This window comes from Carex rostrata, chromosome 7 (assembly GCF_964058835.1).
Source record: "Carex rostrata chromosome 7, lpCarRost1.2, whole genome shotgun sequence".
NCBI lineage: Eukaryota > Viridiplantae > Streptophyta > Magnoliopsida > Poales > Cyperaceae > Carex > Carex rostrata.
The window spans coordinates 7,315,533-7,330,868 of record NC_135924.1 but is presented as its reverse complement, the minus strand read 5'-3'; the positions used below and the strand labels follow the sequence as shown (position 1 = coordinate 7,330,868).

Below are 15,336 nucleotides of genomic sequence, written 5' to 3'. Positions count from 1 at the left end.
AGTAACCGGCCATGTCATTTTGGCCCCTTTGTATATGCTTATAGTAGAAATTTTGAGATAGTCGCATCTGCTTCCATATCTTATAGCATTCTCGGTACGCCATCCAATTCGCATCCAAAGGTGGTTGTGAGCATGCAGCTCTCCCTCGTCGCCTTATCCCTTTCGAAATCTCTTTCTTCCTTCCCAAATCACCTCTTCCCTCGACGCCTTCGCCTTGTCCCTCCCCTCCCCTCCCCACCCAAATCCCTTTCTTCCTTCCCTTAACCCTCCCCTCCCCACACAATTATGCCATGTTCCCAAGCACGAGACAGATTTAGCAACATTTCTCCCAGTTCTTCACCACACTGTAACAGGAAATCCAAGAATTTGTTTTAAAAAAAGAAAAATATGTCTCAATAATCATTACGAGCATTTCTATAAAATTGAATTTAAATTAAAGACAACATTATGTAGTTATCATTTATTTAAAAAGACTTCATTAACTAAATTTTACTGGATGTGGTATTAATTTTTGAAAGTATATTCTGGCCACCACAAGCCATTGCTTGCCTAATTTATTAGTTAACTCTACTGTTAAATGTCAAAATTAAAATCCTAGCAATTTTAGAAGAGAGGAAAAGAAGCTAAGTGGATAGACAATTGTAAATTTCATGAAACTAAGTTGATGAGCATCTCATCAATTTCCATCATGATTATATATTTCAAGTAACCTTATGTCTTAGCAAATTGACCTAGCATAATTTTGTACTATTGAATCAGATATCTGAAAAAGAAAAAAGAGCAGAACTAACCTCATCCATCACAGGTCCATTTGATAGATCAAATGCCGCATCATTAAGCTTCAGTACATATTAGAATCAACGAAATATATATATATATATATATATAGAGAGAGAGAGAGAGAGAGAGAGAGAGAGATGGGCTATGGTGCATTGCAATGCATAGGCCATGGTGTGCATTGGACCATAAATCACCGATTCAAAGTCCAAATGACCGATCCAAACCGTTCATCTTGTTCTCCATATTAATATGTGCGTGGAGACCAAATTTTATATTTTTTGGAATTTTTTTACTATTTATTAAGTCACTTTGAAAATCGCTGATCCAACAGTGACTGTTTGGAACAGTAAAATCAGAAGCCACTGTTGGATCAGCGATTTTCAAAGTGGCTTAATAAATAGTAAAAAAATTTCAAAAAATATAAAATTTGGTCTCCAAGCACATATTAATATGGAGAACAAGATGAACGGTTTAGATCGGTCATTTGGACTTTGAATCGGTGATTTATGGTCCAATGCACACCATGGCCTATGCATTGCAATGCACCATAGCCCATAGAGTTAGGCTGGAGTGCTATGGATAGCATAGTGGCCTCTATGCTACGGCTCAATATTCGAGTTTTCAAAATCCAAAAGGTCGATCCGAACCGCTCATCTTATTCTCCATATTAATATCTGCTTGGAGACCAAATTTTATAATTTTCTGAATTTTTTTACTATTTATTAAGCCACTTTGAAAATCGCTAATCCAACGGTTTTACTGTTTTGTGCAGCCACCGTTGGATCAACAATTTTGTAAAATACTTAATAAATAGTAAAAAAATTCAGAAAAATGTAAAATTTGGTCTCCAAGCAGATATTAATATGGAGAATAAGTTGAACGGTTCGGATCGACCGTTTGGATTTTGAAAACTCGAATATTGAGCCGTAGCATAGAGGCCACTGTGCTATCCATAGCACCCCAGCCTAACTCTATATATATATACCTTGTCAGAAAAGAAAATCAAATGAAGGAAAAATCATTCTGAAAGGAATGAGCTTACATCAATACGGAGATCTTTGGGGAGTGAAGAGAGGAAATCAGGAGGAAGCTTCAAACTATCCTGAAATTCAACAAGAACAAGATATATGAAGAGTATATATATATTTTTTTTCGAAAAAGAAAAAGAGAGAACTTACGGATAGCTCTTGGAGTAGTAGTAGACTGGACTAGTCATCAAGCGATTTAGTGGAGTCGGATTCAGCGAGAGCGAATGAGAGAAAGCGAGTTGGAGAAATGGAAAGCGATCTGTGAGGGTGGAGAGATGCGAAAGGGAAGAATTGGCGGGAAGAGGGGAGAGAGGGACGGAGAAGTGAGACAGGAGAAGAGGAAATGGAGAAAAACGGAGAGTCGCCATTGCCAGAGGAGATGATCGCCATTTTATAATTTGTTGAATTTTCAGTATTTCACATAATCTTCGGGGGTATTTTGATCAATATTATAATTTGTTGAATTTTCAAAATAATATAAATCAAAAATCTGAATTTAGTGTATAATTGTGACAATTTGCTTAATTTTATGATTTTATGTTTTGGAGTGATAAATAACTAATTTTCAAGCTTTCTAGTGGCAAATAAAAAAAATTTCCTTTTTTGAAAGGAGTCAGTAGTGGGATACGTGGTAACGTGGCGTGTTGTGGGTGGGATTGGTATTCCTTTTTGGGGAAAATTGGGCGGAGATTAGGTTTTTAAAATTGTATTGGAACGTAATCAGTGCCTTACTGGAAGGATGGTCCAATTGGGAGATAAAAGGTGGTCTCGGGAGTCGTAATATTAGATCGGATTTACTCGACAGTCAAAGACAGCATTACAACACATGAAATCGTTTTTTATAGTATGCCAGGACAGGCTATGTTTGACAGTAATTCCGAAAGTGCTGTTTAGGTGGTAAAAAAAAAAATTTACTCAAACTAAATTTTTTTTTCTCACATTAACAGTAAAATTCAGTTCAAAATTTTCAATTCTTATATTCATTTTTATTCTCTACTGGTAATATAATATAGTACGTATATATTGATGTTTTTTTATACTTGCGTTCAGATGGAAAGCTTAAATGGGTACTGATATGAGAAGTGTTTGTACATAACGGTATGCAGTTATCGGACGAACAGCATACTATTAAATGATTAATGGAGAATAATTGAGAATAATCGAAAAAAATTAGTCGATTAATCTAGAAAATCTGTGACAATTTGATTACCACCAACAACTAATCAACTAATTAATTGATTTAAATGGACATTTTTTACAACATTGGATATGAGAGTCCATATTATCTGAGGCAATAGAATATTTCTGTTTAGATCTGGAGTCCGATCAAAATTCGAATTAATTCTGTTCATAATGAAATGTTTTTTTTTGAGAAAGTGGGTAATTTTCATCGATTTCATTAGAAATCAAATTGTCTTACTGTGTCAATTCCAAAAAAACTGGAACTATAACAGATACAATAGCTGAAACAAGCTAGCAGTCAAACTAAAAACAGTACAACAAAATAGCCTCATCATAGCCAAAGCAACCACATGTACCAAAAACACAGTACACCTAACAAGTATCCAAAATAAAGGGAAACTAAACATGTGATGCAACACTATAAAACTACCCAAAACAAACAGCATACAGACTATTTAGGAGCTCTAACCCAAGAATATGGGTTATATCTTCCTTTTTTTTTTTTTTTGATAAAAGGCCGTAGCCCGTTTCATTAAAGAAACAGCAAGTCACTTACAAAATATGCATCAAACCAAAATATGTAATTGGAGTCCAAACACTAAATTGATACTAGCTAAGATAGAATCTGCATAATATCCTACTGATCAATCCAACATAGACATCCAAAAAGCAAAATAGTAGATAAAGTAGAACGAGTGGATAAGTAGATAAAACGGGTCACTCCATAGCACTGGTCTCCTCAGGGGCAGCATCCTCCACTGGAGACTGGTACAGGATCAAATGCGTGTCTTCTGGGTCCCATATCCTGAGTGGGATTTCTTCAATAACAGTAGGTAGCCAAGCTGGTATCACCTCTCTTGCTTGCCTCTTGACCAAATATGACCAATAATTCACCAAAGCCACAATCATGAGAATGATAGATCGAAAAGATTTATTATTATTATGGTTAAAGCACAAGTCATTTCGGAGTTTCCACACAGTCCAACAAATTGCACTAAAAACTATCAAAAATGAAATTTGCATTTGTGAAAGTAAAGAACAAGCAAACTAAACAATATCTTTTATGTTTGACCAGGTTTTATAATAGTATTGACTAAGACCCATCCAAAACCAAATTTGCTGGATAAAGGGGCAAAGTAAGAATAAATGATTTGTAGATTCAATGCTTTTACAGAATTGACATTGAACTTCTCATTTTCACCCTCTCTTTCACAAGTTGTTTTTTAGTGAGGATTCTGTTTTTGGTCATGAGCCACATGAAAATTTTGATTTTATGTGGGAGAGACAATTGCCACCACAGCATAGCTTGTGCAATTTTCACCCCCCCCCCCCCCCCCCCCCCCCCCCCCCCCCCCCAAAAAAAAAAATTTAAGTTATATCTTCCGTTGAATCTGCCACCATTGAATCCCTCTCGATTGTATCCACCTCTTCCTCTAATGGAATTATGAGTTCATAATGAATTGTAAGAGGTTTTTGTGAAGATAGCACATAGTACAGTTCGTTAGAAAAAAGTTTAAAAGCCACTGGTTCAGGCTTTGCAGTTGATATGTACGAGATTCTTTTCAAAATCTTTTAATATTTTGTATAGAGTCTGACTAAAATGATCCGGATTGTAATAAAATTATTCTGTTATCTTAGGTGATATGAATTTCTGATATGAGACGATCTAGATTATTATAATGTTATCATATAAAAGTTTAATACTAGTAATTTGCTTATGTGCTACTAATACTATTGATAGTTTATTTTAAGAAAAGTCAATATTTTAAGTAATTTTAGTGTGAAAAGGTTTCAAATATCTTTATTTTTGTCTCTATCATATCTTTATTTTTTAAATATTTAATAATTTAAAAATTAAAACTTAAACGTCGAAGTAAAACTTTAGATTTGATATATATTATTTTCTCTATATACATATAAATGATTAAGATATTTCAACTTTGATTTGATCAGTATTAAGAGCTTGCAAAAATACATTAATCTAGATAAGTTATGGACGTTAATTTTTTAACTTATTAATTCATTAAAAAAAAAGTAATATGTTTTAATGTATATATAGAGAAAATAATATATATCACATCTAATGGTTATATTTTAACATCTAAGTTTTTGAAATTTTGTTATTAAAATTTGAAAAATAAAAGTATTTGAACTCTCCTCTTTTATTGCAGTTGATACTAAAAATTTATCCGTGTGTTGCCAAGGATGGATTTATTTAAGAAAAATCAATATTTATTAACTAATTTTGTTTCTATGAAAAAGGAAAAATCGTTACAACTTAATGACAATGAAAGAATAAATCACGGGAAATTATTTCTTTCTTCAAATTTATTAACCAAAGGAAAAAAATCTTTACCAATGATAGCAAAAAATAAATCAAGTTTCTGAAATGTCCTGCTTTTTTTAAAACATCAACAATATATCTTTCCTTCATATTTATTAACAAATGCCTATTTAAAACTCCAATTTTTCCCTCCCCTCCCTTATATTTTACCTATATAAATTATGAAACAAGATTAAAAGTACAAAAACAAAGTATAAACTGAAATCTAATATTTTCGAAGCATGGTTGGTGTAATTCATGATTAATTTGGTTTAAATTGATAATGTAATCGGGTCTTAGTTAAGTGTTCAATTTAGATGTCTTTTGTGTTGTCTCAAATATTTGATTGATCGGTAGATGTGAATTTAGGTTATTCTGAAAGTTAATGTCAACAAGTATTTTATACTTCAAAAAAGAAATGTCAAAATTGTAGTACATAGAAAGACTAGTAACACCATATTGTCCACTTTTCTCTCTCTCTTCAAAAGAGGAGGAGACAGAGAAGAGAGAAAAAGAGAATAGCATGGTATAACATAGGTTTTGAATAGCACGGGATTTCGTTTCATTTAATTAGCCATTACATTTTTTAATAATTATATGAATTCTCTCACTCTCATTTCCCATCTCTTAAACATATTTTAGAGGTGGTTTTTTTTTTTTCTTTTTTCAATGTCGTTCACATTTCTCACGATCTATGAGGAATTTTGTGAATTTAAAACCACAAACGTCTTCTACGCAATTTTATCTTTCAAATGAGATCCATGATGACATACTTTCAGTCTCATCGTCACACAAGTATTTATATCTTATCGTGCAAATATTTATACATATACTTGTAAGTATTTATCCCCAATCGTGAATCCCACATCTCCTCATCACCCCCCATCTCTTAAACAGATTTTAACTTCCATAAACTAACTTAACTAATTAGTTTAATTAAATTTATTCAAAACACTGTGGTCTTCTAAGTTTAATTAAATTCATAGGTATAAATACTTGGAAAATAATAAATTAATACTTGCAAATTAAGATATTAATACTTGCATGTCTAACTTGATATGACTATATGGAGGGCCACTCAAACTACATGGGAAGAAAAATTATACACGTTTTTAGAAGTGATTTTTTTTTCCTTTTTTCAATGTCGTCCACATTTCTCACGATCTAAGGAATTTTGCGAATCTAAAACTACGAACGTATTCTACGCAATTTTATCTTTCAAATGAGAACTACGATGACATACTTTCGGGCTCATCGTCACACAAGTATTTATACCTCATCGTACAAGTATTTATACATATACTTGTAAGTATTTATCTCCAATCATGGACCCCGCATCTCTGCATCAACCTTCTCCAATCGTCCCTGCGTTAACCTTTCTCTAACAAAAATAGTTGACCACATAGGTATAAATACTTCAGTGCATAGGTATAAATACTTGTAATACTTGATATTAATATTTTTAAATGTCAGCAATGTCATATGTGAAAAATACTAGGTATAAATACTTAGATGTCGAGGTATAAATATTTGTGTGACAACGAGCTCGAAAGTATGTCATCATGAATCTCATTTGAAATATAAAATTGTGTAGAAGACGTTCGTGGTTTTAGATTCGCAGAATTTTTTATAGATCGTGAGAAATGTGAACGAGATTGAACAAATAAAATTAAAAGAATAATGAAAAAATTAGAATGGAGAGACAATTATCAGGGCCTACATTTTTTCCCATAGTCAATTTTCTTTTTTTCTTTTTGAAGAAATTTGGGGGTTACGCCGGCCCACAGAACCTGCAGGTAACTTAGACATTGCATTAATCGTTTTGGGCATTGAACCTTTCGATATTAAGGTTAAAGTTTCAGAATAGTCTGGTTTTGACCTGTTCTCCATATTGTTGTATTGTTGTAGTTATTATTATTTTTTTTTTAATAAGATAGGGGTCCAATCTAGGCCGTTGGATACGGAGCGACAGTGGTAAAATTATATATATATATATATATATATATATATTTAGGATACAAATACGAAGCGGACATTAAACAGATACGGAAACAGGTCCGGATCAGATCGGATATTTATTAAAATGATATAAAAATATTAAAGTAAATAACATAAATTTTTCATAATATATATTAAAATTTATGGTATATATCTACTAATTGGATACAAATATTTTTTTTTTTTGGTTGAAAGCCCGTAGGCAATTGCATTGATCCAACGATATACAAGATAGCTATTACATAGGTTTCTTTTGATTAAAATGAAAATATGAAAAACCTATACATTGAGCTATATGTAAAATCATCTAATTTGCTATGTCATAAAATAACATATAGTAAGGCTAGAGAATGCGAATTGGTCTATTCGCGCCCGATTAGCGAGTAGGTGAGCCTTCTGATTTTCTTCTCTGGGAATGTGGACATAGCAGTAATTTTTAGAGTTGCATGGCTAGCGGAGTACAAATAATTGAAACGTAAAACCATATTAGTATCCTTATCGATCCACAGATATTCGGATATCGGATATCCACATCTAAGTTTTCAAATACGGATCAAATACGAATCAGATATTATCATACCGTTTTCACCCCTAGTCGACCCTCTAATTTTATCTTTTATTGATCATTTAAAATAAGATAAATTCAAAAATATAAATTTGCTCAATGAGTACTGAGCAAGAGAAAAAAAAAATAAAAGCTAGCATCTCTTGTAATACTTAATCGACTATCTCAACAATAAAATAAAAGTTGTCTTTTAAAATTTATTGAAAAGCTAGCGTGTAATGTGTTCATCAATAGGTTTGGAGTAAAGCTAGCTCTAAGTGCGTACTGCGTAGTAACCATTTTAATTAGAGAAAATCTGTAAAATGCAGATTTACTAGGCTGGAGTCGAAGCATTTTGTGTGGCCCTGTGTGTGGCCTCAAAATGTCGGTTATTAATGAAAGTGGTTATTCAAGTAGAGGCAACTTCTGTTCAAGTAGAGGCCTAATATAATTATCAACTTTTGTTCAAGTAGAGGCCTAATATAATTATGTACCAGACAAGAGTGCAAAAAATATCATAGAGCTCTATAGAGATCAAGGGCCACGTAATACAACTAAGCTAAAGTAATTTAAGCTCAAACCTACACTAATTTTTAACTCAATTAATATTTACAACGAAAATTACTCAGCAGCAGCAACAAGCCTAGATTTAGAGCATGAACAAAATTATTGTTTAATACCTGAACCTCAACTTTAGTTAATGATATAATTAGTTACTAGATGACCAAGTGGAAGGTAACCGTGCTGAGTTTACAAGGGGCAAATTGCGAACATTTACATCAACAGGTATCATGCGGTACTCGATATCAAGCTCTCTAAGAACCCGAATCATCTCTTGTACCACTAGTTCTCTCCTCTGGAATCTCATTCCCATGTCTTGGTAGTTGATTCGTTGCCGCATCCAGATTGATACAGTCAACTTATTACTGTCTTCGACATCTCTCAATACAACCATTGGGCCCGGATACCAATGCTCTTTTTTGTTCTCCATGAACCTATTTAAATTTCAGGTTAAAAAAATGATTTACCCCACTCAAGCATACAAACTAAAATGAAAAGAAGTGATAAAATGAAAGGTAAAATAAATAAAAAAATGCTTAACTGGATTATTCTCTCCTTCATCTTTGCAATCTTCTCTAATGGTGTGGCGACATGAATGGAGAAATCGATGGAATCTCCCATGTCAGGGCTGCGGTAGTAGTTGCTTATTGGTATGGTGGCAAGAATGCTGTTAGGATAGTATATCTTTAAATTATCATATCTCAGAAATACTGTCGACATGATATTCATCTCCTCAACAATAACCTGACATCAGAATCACCACGGAAATTCATTAACATATTCGAAGGTTATTCTCACAAAATGTACTCCAAAATATTAAAAAAATGTGCTAGTTTTAACAGAACATGTTCATTTTCTAATTCTTTCTAGATAGAAAACAGCCAAGACATGCCAAAAATGATAATAGTAATAATAATAATAACAACAATGAAGTCAAATAAAGATAATAATAACAAGAAGCTGAGAAAGTTGCCAAAAATAATGATCCTTTTACCTGAACTCCTTCAATCTCACATCGGTCACCAACATCAAAGGGATGCATTACAAACAAAAATATAATAGCTTCAAATAATGTCTTCAAAGTGTTCCCAAAGATGAACCCTGCCAGGAGAAGTTGAGAGCAAAGAAAAACAAAGAAATGTGTTGTAGCAATTTCCAAAATCAGAAGCCAGAGTGCAAAGACGATTACGCCCACAACCACATTTGCTACCTGGTGAAGTTTATTCACAGCTGTTTTTGTGTCGTTAAGTGTCAAGGCAAGAGCCTTGCGCTCTCTAAATGCATTGACCTGCAATGCGTACAAGAAAATTAGTCTTAATAAATGTAACCACCAAGAGATAATTATTTTAGTAGAAACCATTACCGTCCAGTTTTTCAGTGACCTTTTGCTAATTCGTTGGTGTTCATGTGCTCCTTCGAAAAGATTCATTGTTTTTGTTGCTTCTTCTTGCCTCATAAAACGCAAGAGATCTTGGATGTAAATGTACCTAGCAGTGCCACATGCTATCTATTAGTAAAGAAACAATACATAATTTGGTCAACCAATGATTTCAAATTTGAATTATACTGAATGAAGCCACTATCTCCATTTTAAACTCGAAAATGAAATAAAATTACAGGTCTTCAACTAACCATAAATTTCCAATTTGGTTATATATAAAACAGAAATTCATATATATGCCCATCATAACTTCGTGATTTAGAGATTTCCACATCAAAATTTAAAAATTAGTAATTTCCCCCATCTAAATTCACTTATTTATTAATATTCCCATTTCTTCATTCAATCAATTAAAACAACTTTAATAATAATAAAAAAATGACCAATTTACCCTGGCTTGCTAACCCTTCCCTTCCAGCGACCCTGCCCCTTTGCTAAGCCTTCCTCTTCAACAAAAAGTGAAGTATTACGATGCAAATAAGCTTAAACTAGGGAAGACTCAGAAAAATATTCATACTAAATAAAAATCACCAGTGAAAGAATCCGCAAGAAAGAACACCAAGAGGAAAGACAGCGAGAGATTTTACTGATTTTATAGATGTTTGTGCTATTTCATTCCCAATTTCTGCTACATATTCTAATTTCAATTTCCGATAGTAGTTTAAGTGTATAATGATTGATCTCCACCTTGTATACTGAGTTCCTTCTCCCCTTTTTGAAGGTCAAGTTCCTTCTCCTTTATTCCAAGTAGTAGTTTTGCTAACAAAAACCAATGTTTGTCACTTCTCTTTCTCTTTCTATCTTTGTTATATTCAAACTGCTGGTATTGAACAGACAGTGTATATATTTCTACTGTCTCAGCGAATCAGGATTTAGGACAATAAGTTGTGAAAGGAAAGTATATCTTTATATGGGTTCACAAAAATACTTATGAAATATGCATTTCAAAACACACTTAAACATCTGGAAACCACCCAAAATCACTGGTAACTTAAATTGATTTTGGTAATCGCGGGAAGGGCCGGGCAGGAATTAGCGATACATGAAGTCTGACGATAAGGGTAAATTGGTCGTTTTTTTGCTAATATTAGACAGTGTTTTTAATTGATTAATGAACAAATGGGGATATTAACAAAATAAGTGAGTTTAGATGGGGAAATAACTAATGTTTATACTTTGAAGGGGAAATATCTAAATCACAAAGTTATGATGGGTATATATATACATTTCTCTATATAAAAATTCAATTAATTCCTATCATCTAGCACCAATTTCAACTTTTCCAAAATTAGGCCACTCTAATATTAGATTGGAGGAATGCTAAAGGTGGAAAATAGTAGAATAAGAAACTGAAGACATTCATCACCATACAAAAGTTTCTGTTTTCTATTTATTTCGAGTTTAAATGCACCAGAGCCCTTAATTTGAGCAAAATGGTAGTTGTGTAGTCAGCGACTCAGTGAGGGAACAAAAAAATAGCTAAGTACAATGAAATGCAGGTCTAGTCAAGTGAATATAGAGCATCTGACCTTACAAACTAACCAATGTCAGTTTTAGAAGAAATTGACCAACTGACCCAATTGCAAATCCGACCAGCCCAAAACTTGAAAACCTGAGAATAGCACTTGCCCCCAAACTCAAAGATGACCTAATTTTGAAGCCCCAAGTCCCAATACAAAAACTAAAATATTGATCCAATCTAAATGACTAGACACCCAAACCCTTCATCATCTGAACCAAACTAGACCTATCTGCTACGTACCACCACCATTTCAAGTATGAGAAATTTGGTAATTAAAAGAATTTTAAAACTCACTTGGCACCAGGCTTGGCCACATTAGTAAAAATCTTCCTGGCGGCAATTTTGGCCTCTTGCTCACTGAGTATATGTGTTGTGGAATCCTCCACCGTATCTGCAGCTTTTAGCGGGATCCGCTCGTCCAGTGTCGTCAATGCCCCGTACCTCACAATCCGAATTAATCTTTTCATGTTCCACGCAGATATATTTCTCTGGTTTAGCTTATGGAGTTGGTCAATGGTGATGCCTTCTTCTTTTTTGTTTCCCGACAATGCCCTTGAGAGGCGGATGCCTTTACCTATTTGGCCACTGTTCTTAGCAGGCAGCGCCGTTGCCTGGAGATCGCTCGGCATTGTTGCACCGGCCTTTTGAAGCCTCTGAACTTCAACCATTGTCTGGTTATCTTCATAAACCGGAGGCCCAGAAAGAGTCTCTACCACATATTGGTTGAAAAGGGCTTCTTGGATCCGATCAAAGTATGTGCTGACATGAAAGGAGGCTGCCAGTACCTAAAGTAATAACCACAAAATCAACTGTTAGCATTAGAATAAAAGATATGAATTGCTTTCTAACTATCAATTAGAGTTGTAATTACCTCAGACTAGACAAAATAATGATTAATAGGTGGTCATATGTACAACCAAACTACATTCTTTGTGATTAGTAAAATTCTCTGGTACTATAGTTTCTAAAAAGGATATTTAAGTAAATTACTTAATCTCACTCATGAAGTTGATCAAAATAACAACTAAATAATTAACTTTAATGAGAATTTGTACTTTGAGAAGCAGCGTTTTGACAAGGCGTAGGATAGTCGCAACAAGGAGGCAGAAAAGGATCTTGCTAACATAAGGCAACACGGGGCTGTGCGAGGTTTTTCTATCGAACAAATAGTGCCATGCAATGAGAACAAGGCCAAGCCAAAGACAATTCTGTACAGCACTCTTGACGCCGTAAACAAAGTACAACACTTTCTTCCTCAGTAGGAAATTTCGTTCGATGAAGAACACAGCCACACGAACAAACCAGCCGGAGACTAGCCGACCGCATATAAGAGTCAAGATTAGTACATCCCATTTCCATAGATGGAGGCTCCAAACGGTTTGCCTCGTCAGCCATGGAATCACTAGGCTGCACACCAATAATGCAATTATCAGTATCAAACTAAGCAATTGTAAGATGGTCCACATGTCAAACTTTGTTTTCTTCAGTTCATCGGGTATGTCAGAATCCATGAGGGGGTCATCATCATCCTCATCAGCGGGGCCTGATTTACCCCCCATCGCCTCCGATTTGAGTTGCCCTGACCTGGGCACTGGTGGCCGGCCCGATCTCCTGTCCAGGTTGGGATTTTGAACTGGCGATGGAGGGTGCTGTGGTGGTGGATCCAATAAACGAGACCGGGTCTTGACCCGGAGCAGAGAAGATGATCGGCCGATTGATGAATTTGATGTGCAACGGATAACTTCACCGTCATCGCCCCCAGCGTCATTGCCCCGGGCGCCACGATGGTTCGTTTTCTTCTTCTCATCAGATGAAGAGGAAGAGCTATCATTCGATTCGCGGGGAAGCGACTGTTCCAAGGCATCTTGGAACGAAATACGATGCTCCTTTGATTCAGAGCCTAGAGAAGAACCCTTGTTGAAGAAGTCCATCTCGAGGTCCACTGCCGGCGACATTGTAACGCCGGTGGTGTCTCTCTTTCGTAAAAACGAACTAATTAGCCGAGACGGCGGATCGTCAGTGGGGCTACTGTGAAAGGTGAACCCGCCATTGCCAACTCCGCCTTCTTGCGAGAAGTCATAACTGCTTTCTCTCCACACTTGGGAATTCGGAGAAGAGGCGGTGGCTGCTGAGTTGGTCTCGACGTGGTTCTGGCCGTTGCCATCTATCTTCACGACCACCTCGTGTCGATCGTGGGGGATCGGAAGCTTGTCCTGCTTGCGGTCGTACGGTTTCGGTTTCACCGATGTGCGCAGTGTATCCATGGCGAGAAAGAAATTTTAGTACAATGTAGAGTGTCGTAGCACACGAGAGAGAAAATGTGAAGGAGATGAAAAGTGAAAAAAAAAGAGAAAAAAGAGAAAGAGAAAGAAACCTGCGTAGGGTTTTGGAAGTAAGAGCTCCTTTCTGCATATAAATTTGCGGTCTTGTTTACTCGGGTCGGTGACTCACTGTTGCGGTGAAAGGAGGGTCAGCAGTGGGAATTTTTTTCATAAATTATAAATAATTAAATCAATTTTATGGAACTAACATAATTACTTTTTTTTTTTTTTAAATCATAAGCAGTGAACGGACCGTTCGGTCTCACAATTCTCTTTTTTCCAAATCGAATGGACCGTTCGGTCTCAATTTTTTTTTTTTCAGTTTTTCCAATTCTTCACGATTGTTACATAATTTCTGCCACAGAAGATCTCATCATGATAACTTTTTCTCAAGACCTACCATACGGCTCTATTTTTTATTCGGTCACTGATCGGTTGGTAAATGTATCAAAATTATGTAAGTTAAATAAACTCAAGTTTAATATTTTCTTTTAGATCTGTTAAATTTCATTTGATCATTATCTATTATGTTCCGTTCGATTTAAATATTATTCGTCTGAATTTTGAGAACAAAATTCTTATAAAGGGGGAATTTGTAATATTCCGTATTTTTTTTAAAATTCTTATGAATTTATTTTTGTACTTATTTATAAATATGAAAATTTAAAGGTTTGTTTATAAAATATGTAAATTAAAGATGAGGAGAGTTCAAATGCCTCCATCATGCCTCCATCTCTCTCCATCATTTTGAAAGTTCAAACAGTCGATCCGAACCGCTCAACCTAACCTCCATACTAAAATATGTTTGGAGACCAAATTTTATATTTTTAGGAATTTTTTTTACTATTTTTTTAGATAGGTAAAAAAATATTGTTTTTAGATGGTTCAGATTTACTGATTTTGTACCTATCTAAGAAAATAGTAAAAAAATTCATAAAAATATAAAATTTGGTCTCCAAAGATATTTTAGTATGGAGGTTAGGTTGAGCGGTTCGGATCAACTGTTTAAACTTTCAAAATGATGAAGAGAGATAGAGGCATGATGGAGACATAATGGAGGCACAAAAACACGAGGCATTTCAACCCTCCTCATTAAAGATATGAAGGATTAAAATATAAAAATTTCTTATTCTTTTAAACAAAATAGAGAGACGTGTCGTATTTTGGCCATGTGGGCCCCATGCATGAAACCATCTGTTCCTTTGTTCCTTTTAACCGACTTTCATTTGATAAAATTATTAAATAGAGTTAATTTCTCATTTTTACTAACATTCTAATAAAATCATAAGAAAAATAGTAGAGACCGTATGGTCCGTCTTGAGAAAAAGTTATTATTGATGGGATCTTTTGTGGCAGAAATTTTGCAGCAATCATGAAAAATTGAAAAAAAAAAAAATTGAGACCGAATGGTCCGTTCGGTCTGGAGAAAAGGGAATTGTGAGACCGAACAGTCCGTTCGATACTTATGGTTTTTTTTTTTTTTTTTAAAAAAGCAATCATATTGGTTCCATAAAATTGATTTAATTATTTATGATTTATGAAAAAAATTTCAGTAGTGGGATACGTGGCATGCCAAGATTATTCACTTTTTTTTTTAATTTGAAGATGATTCACTGTTGCGGGTGGGATATTGGGA

General features: G+C 34.5%; 1 protein-coding gene and 1 long non-coding RNA gene across 4 annotated transcripts in view; both read right to left on the bottom strand.

The window, feature by feature from the left end:
• Positions 1-13,702, bottom strand: part of LOC144556726 (mechanosensitive ion channel protein 6-like) — a 45,084-nt gene extending 31,382 nt beyond the window's left edge. For 2 of the 3 annotated variants that reach the window (XM_078305133.1, XM_078305134.1), the window contains exons 1-3: positions 12,435-13,702; positions 11,674-12,164; positions 9,780-9,903 (exon numbers count right to left, since the gene is read on the bottom strand). In XM_078305133.1, the coding sequence (XP_078161259.1) occupies positions 9,780-9,903; positions 11,674-12,164; positions 12,435-13,643 (1,824 nt within the window). In that variant the 5' untranslated portion in view covers positions 13,644-13,702. Of the gene's footprint in view, positions 1-8,503; positions 8,851-8,957; positions 9,161-9,410; positions 9,705-9,779; positions 9,904-11,673; positions 12,165-12,434 lie in introns of those variants that run through there. The other variant, XM_078305132.1, reaches the window with a different exon arrangement.
• LOC144557550 (uncharacterized) lies at positions 288-2,163 on the bottom strand. Its single transcript, XR_013512700.1, has 4 exons — positions 1,959-2,163; positions 1,823-1,882; positions 792-839; positions 288-344 (listed from the first exon to the last, which is right to left on the bottom strand). It is a non-coding gene; the product is annotated as an uncharacterized LOC144557550 (long non-coding RNA).
• Positions 13,703-15,336: the final 1,634 nt, after the last annotated feature.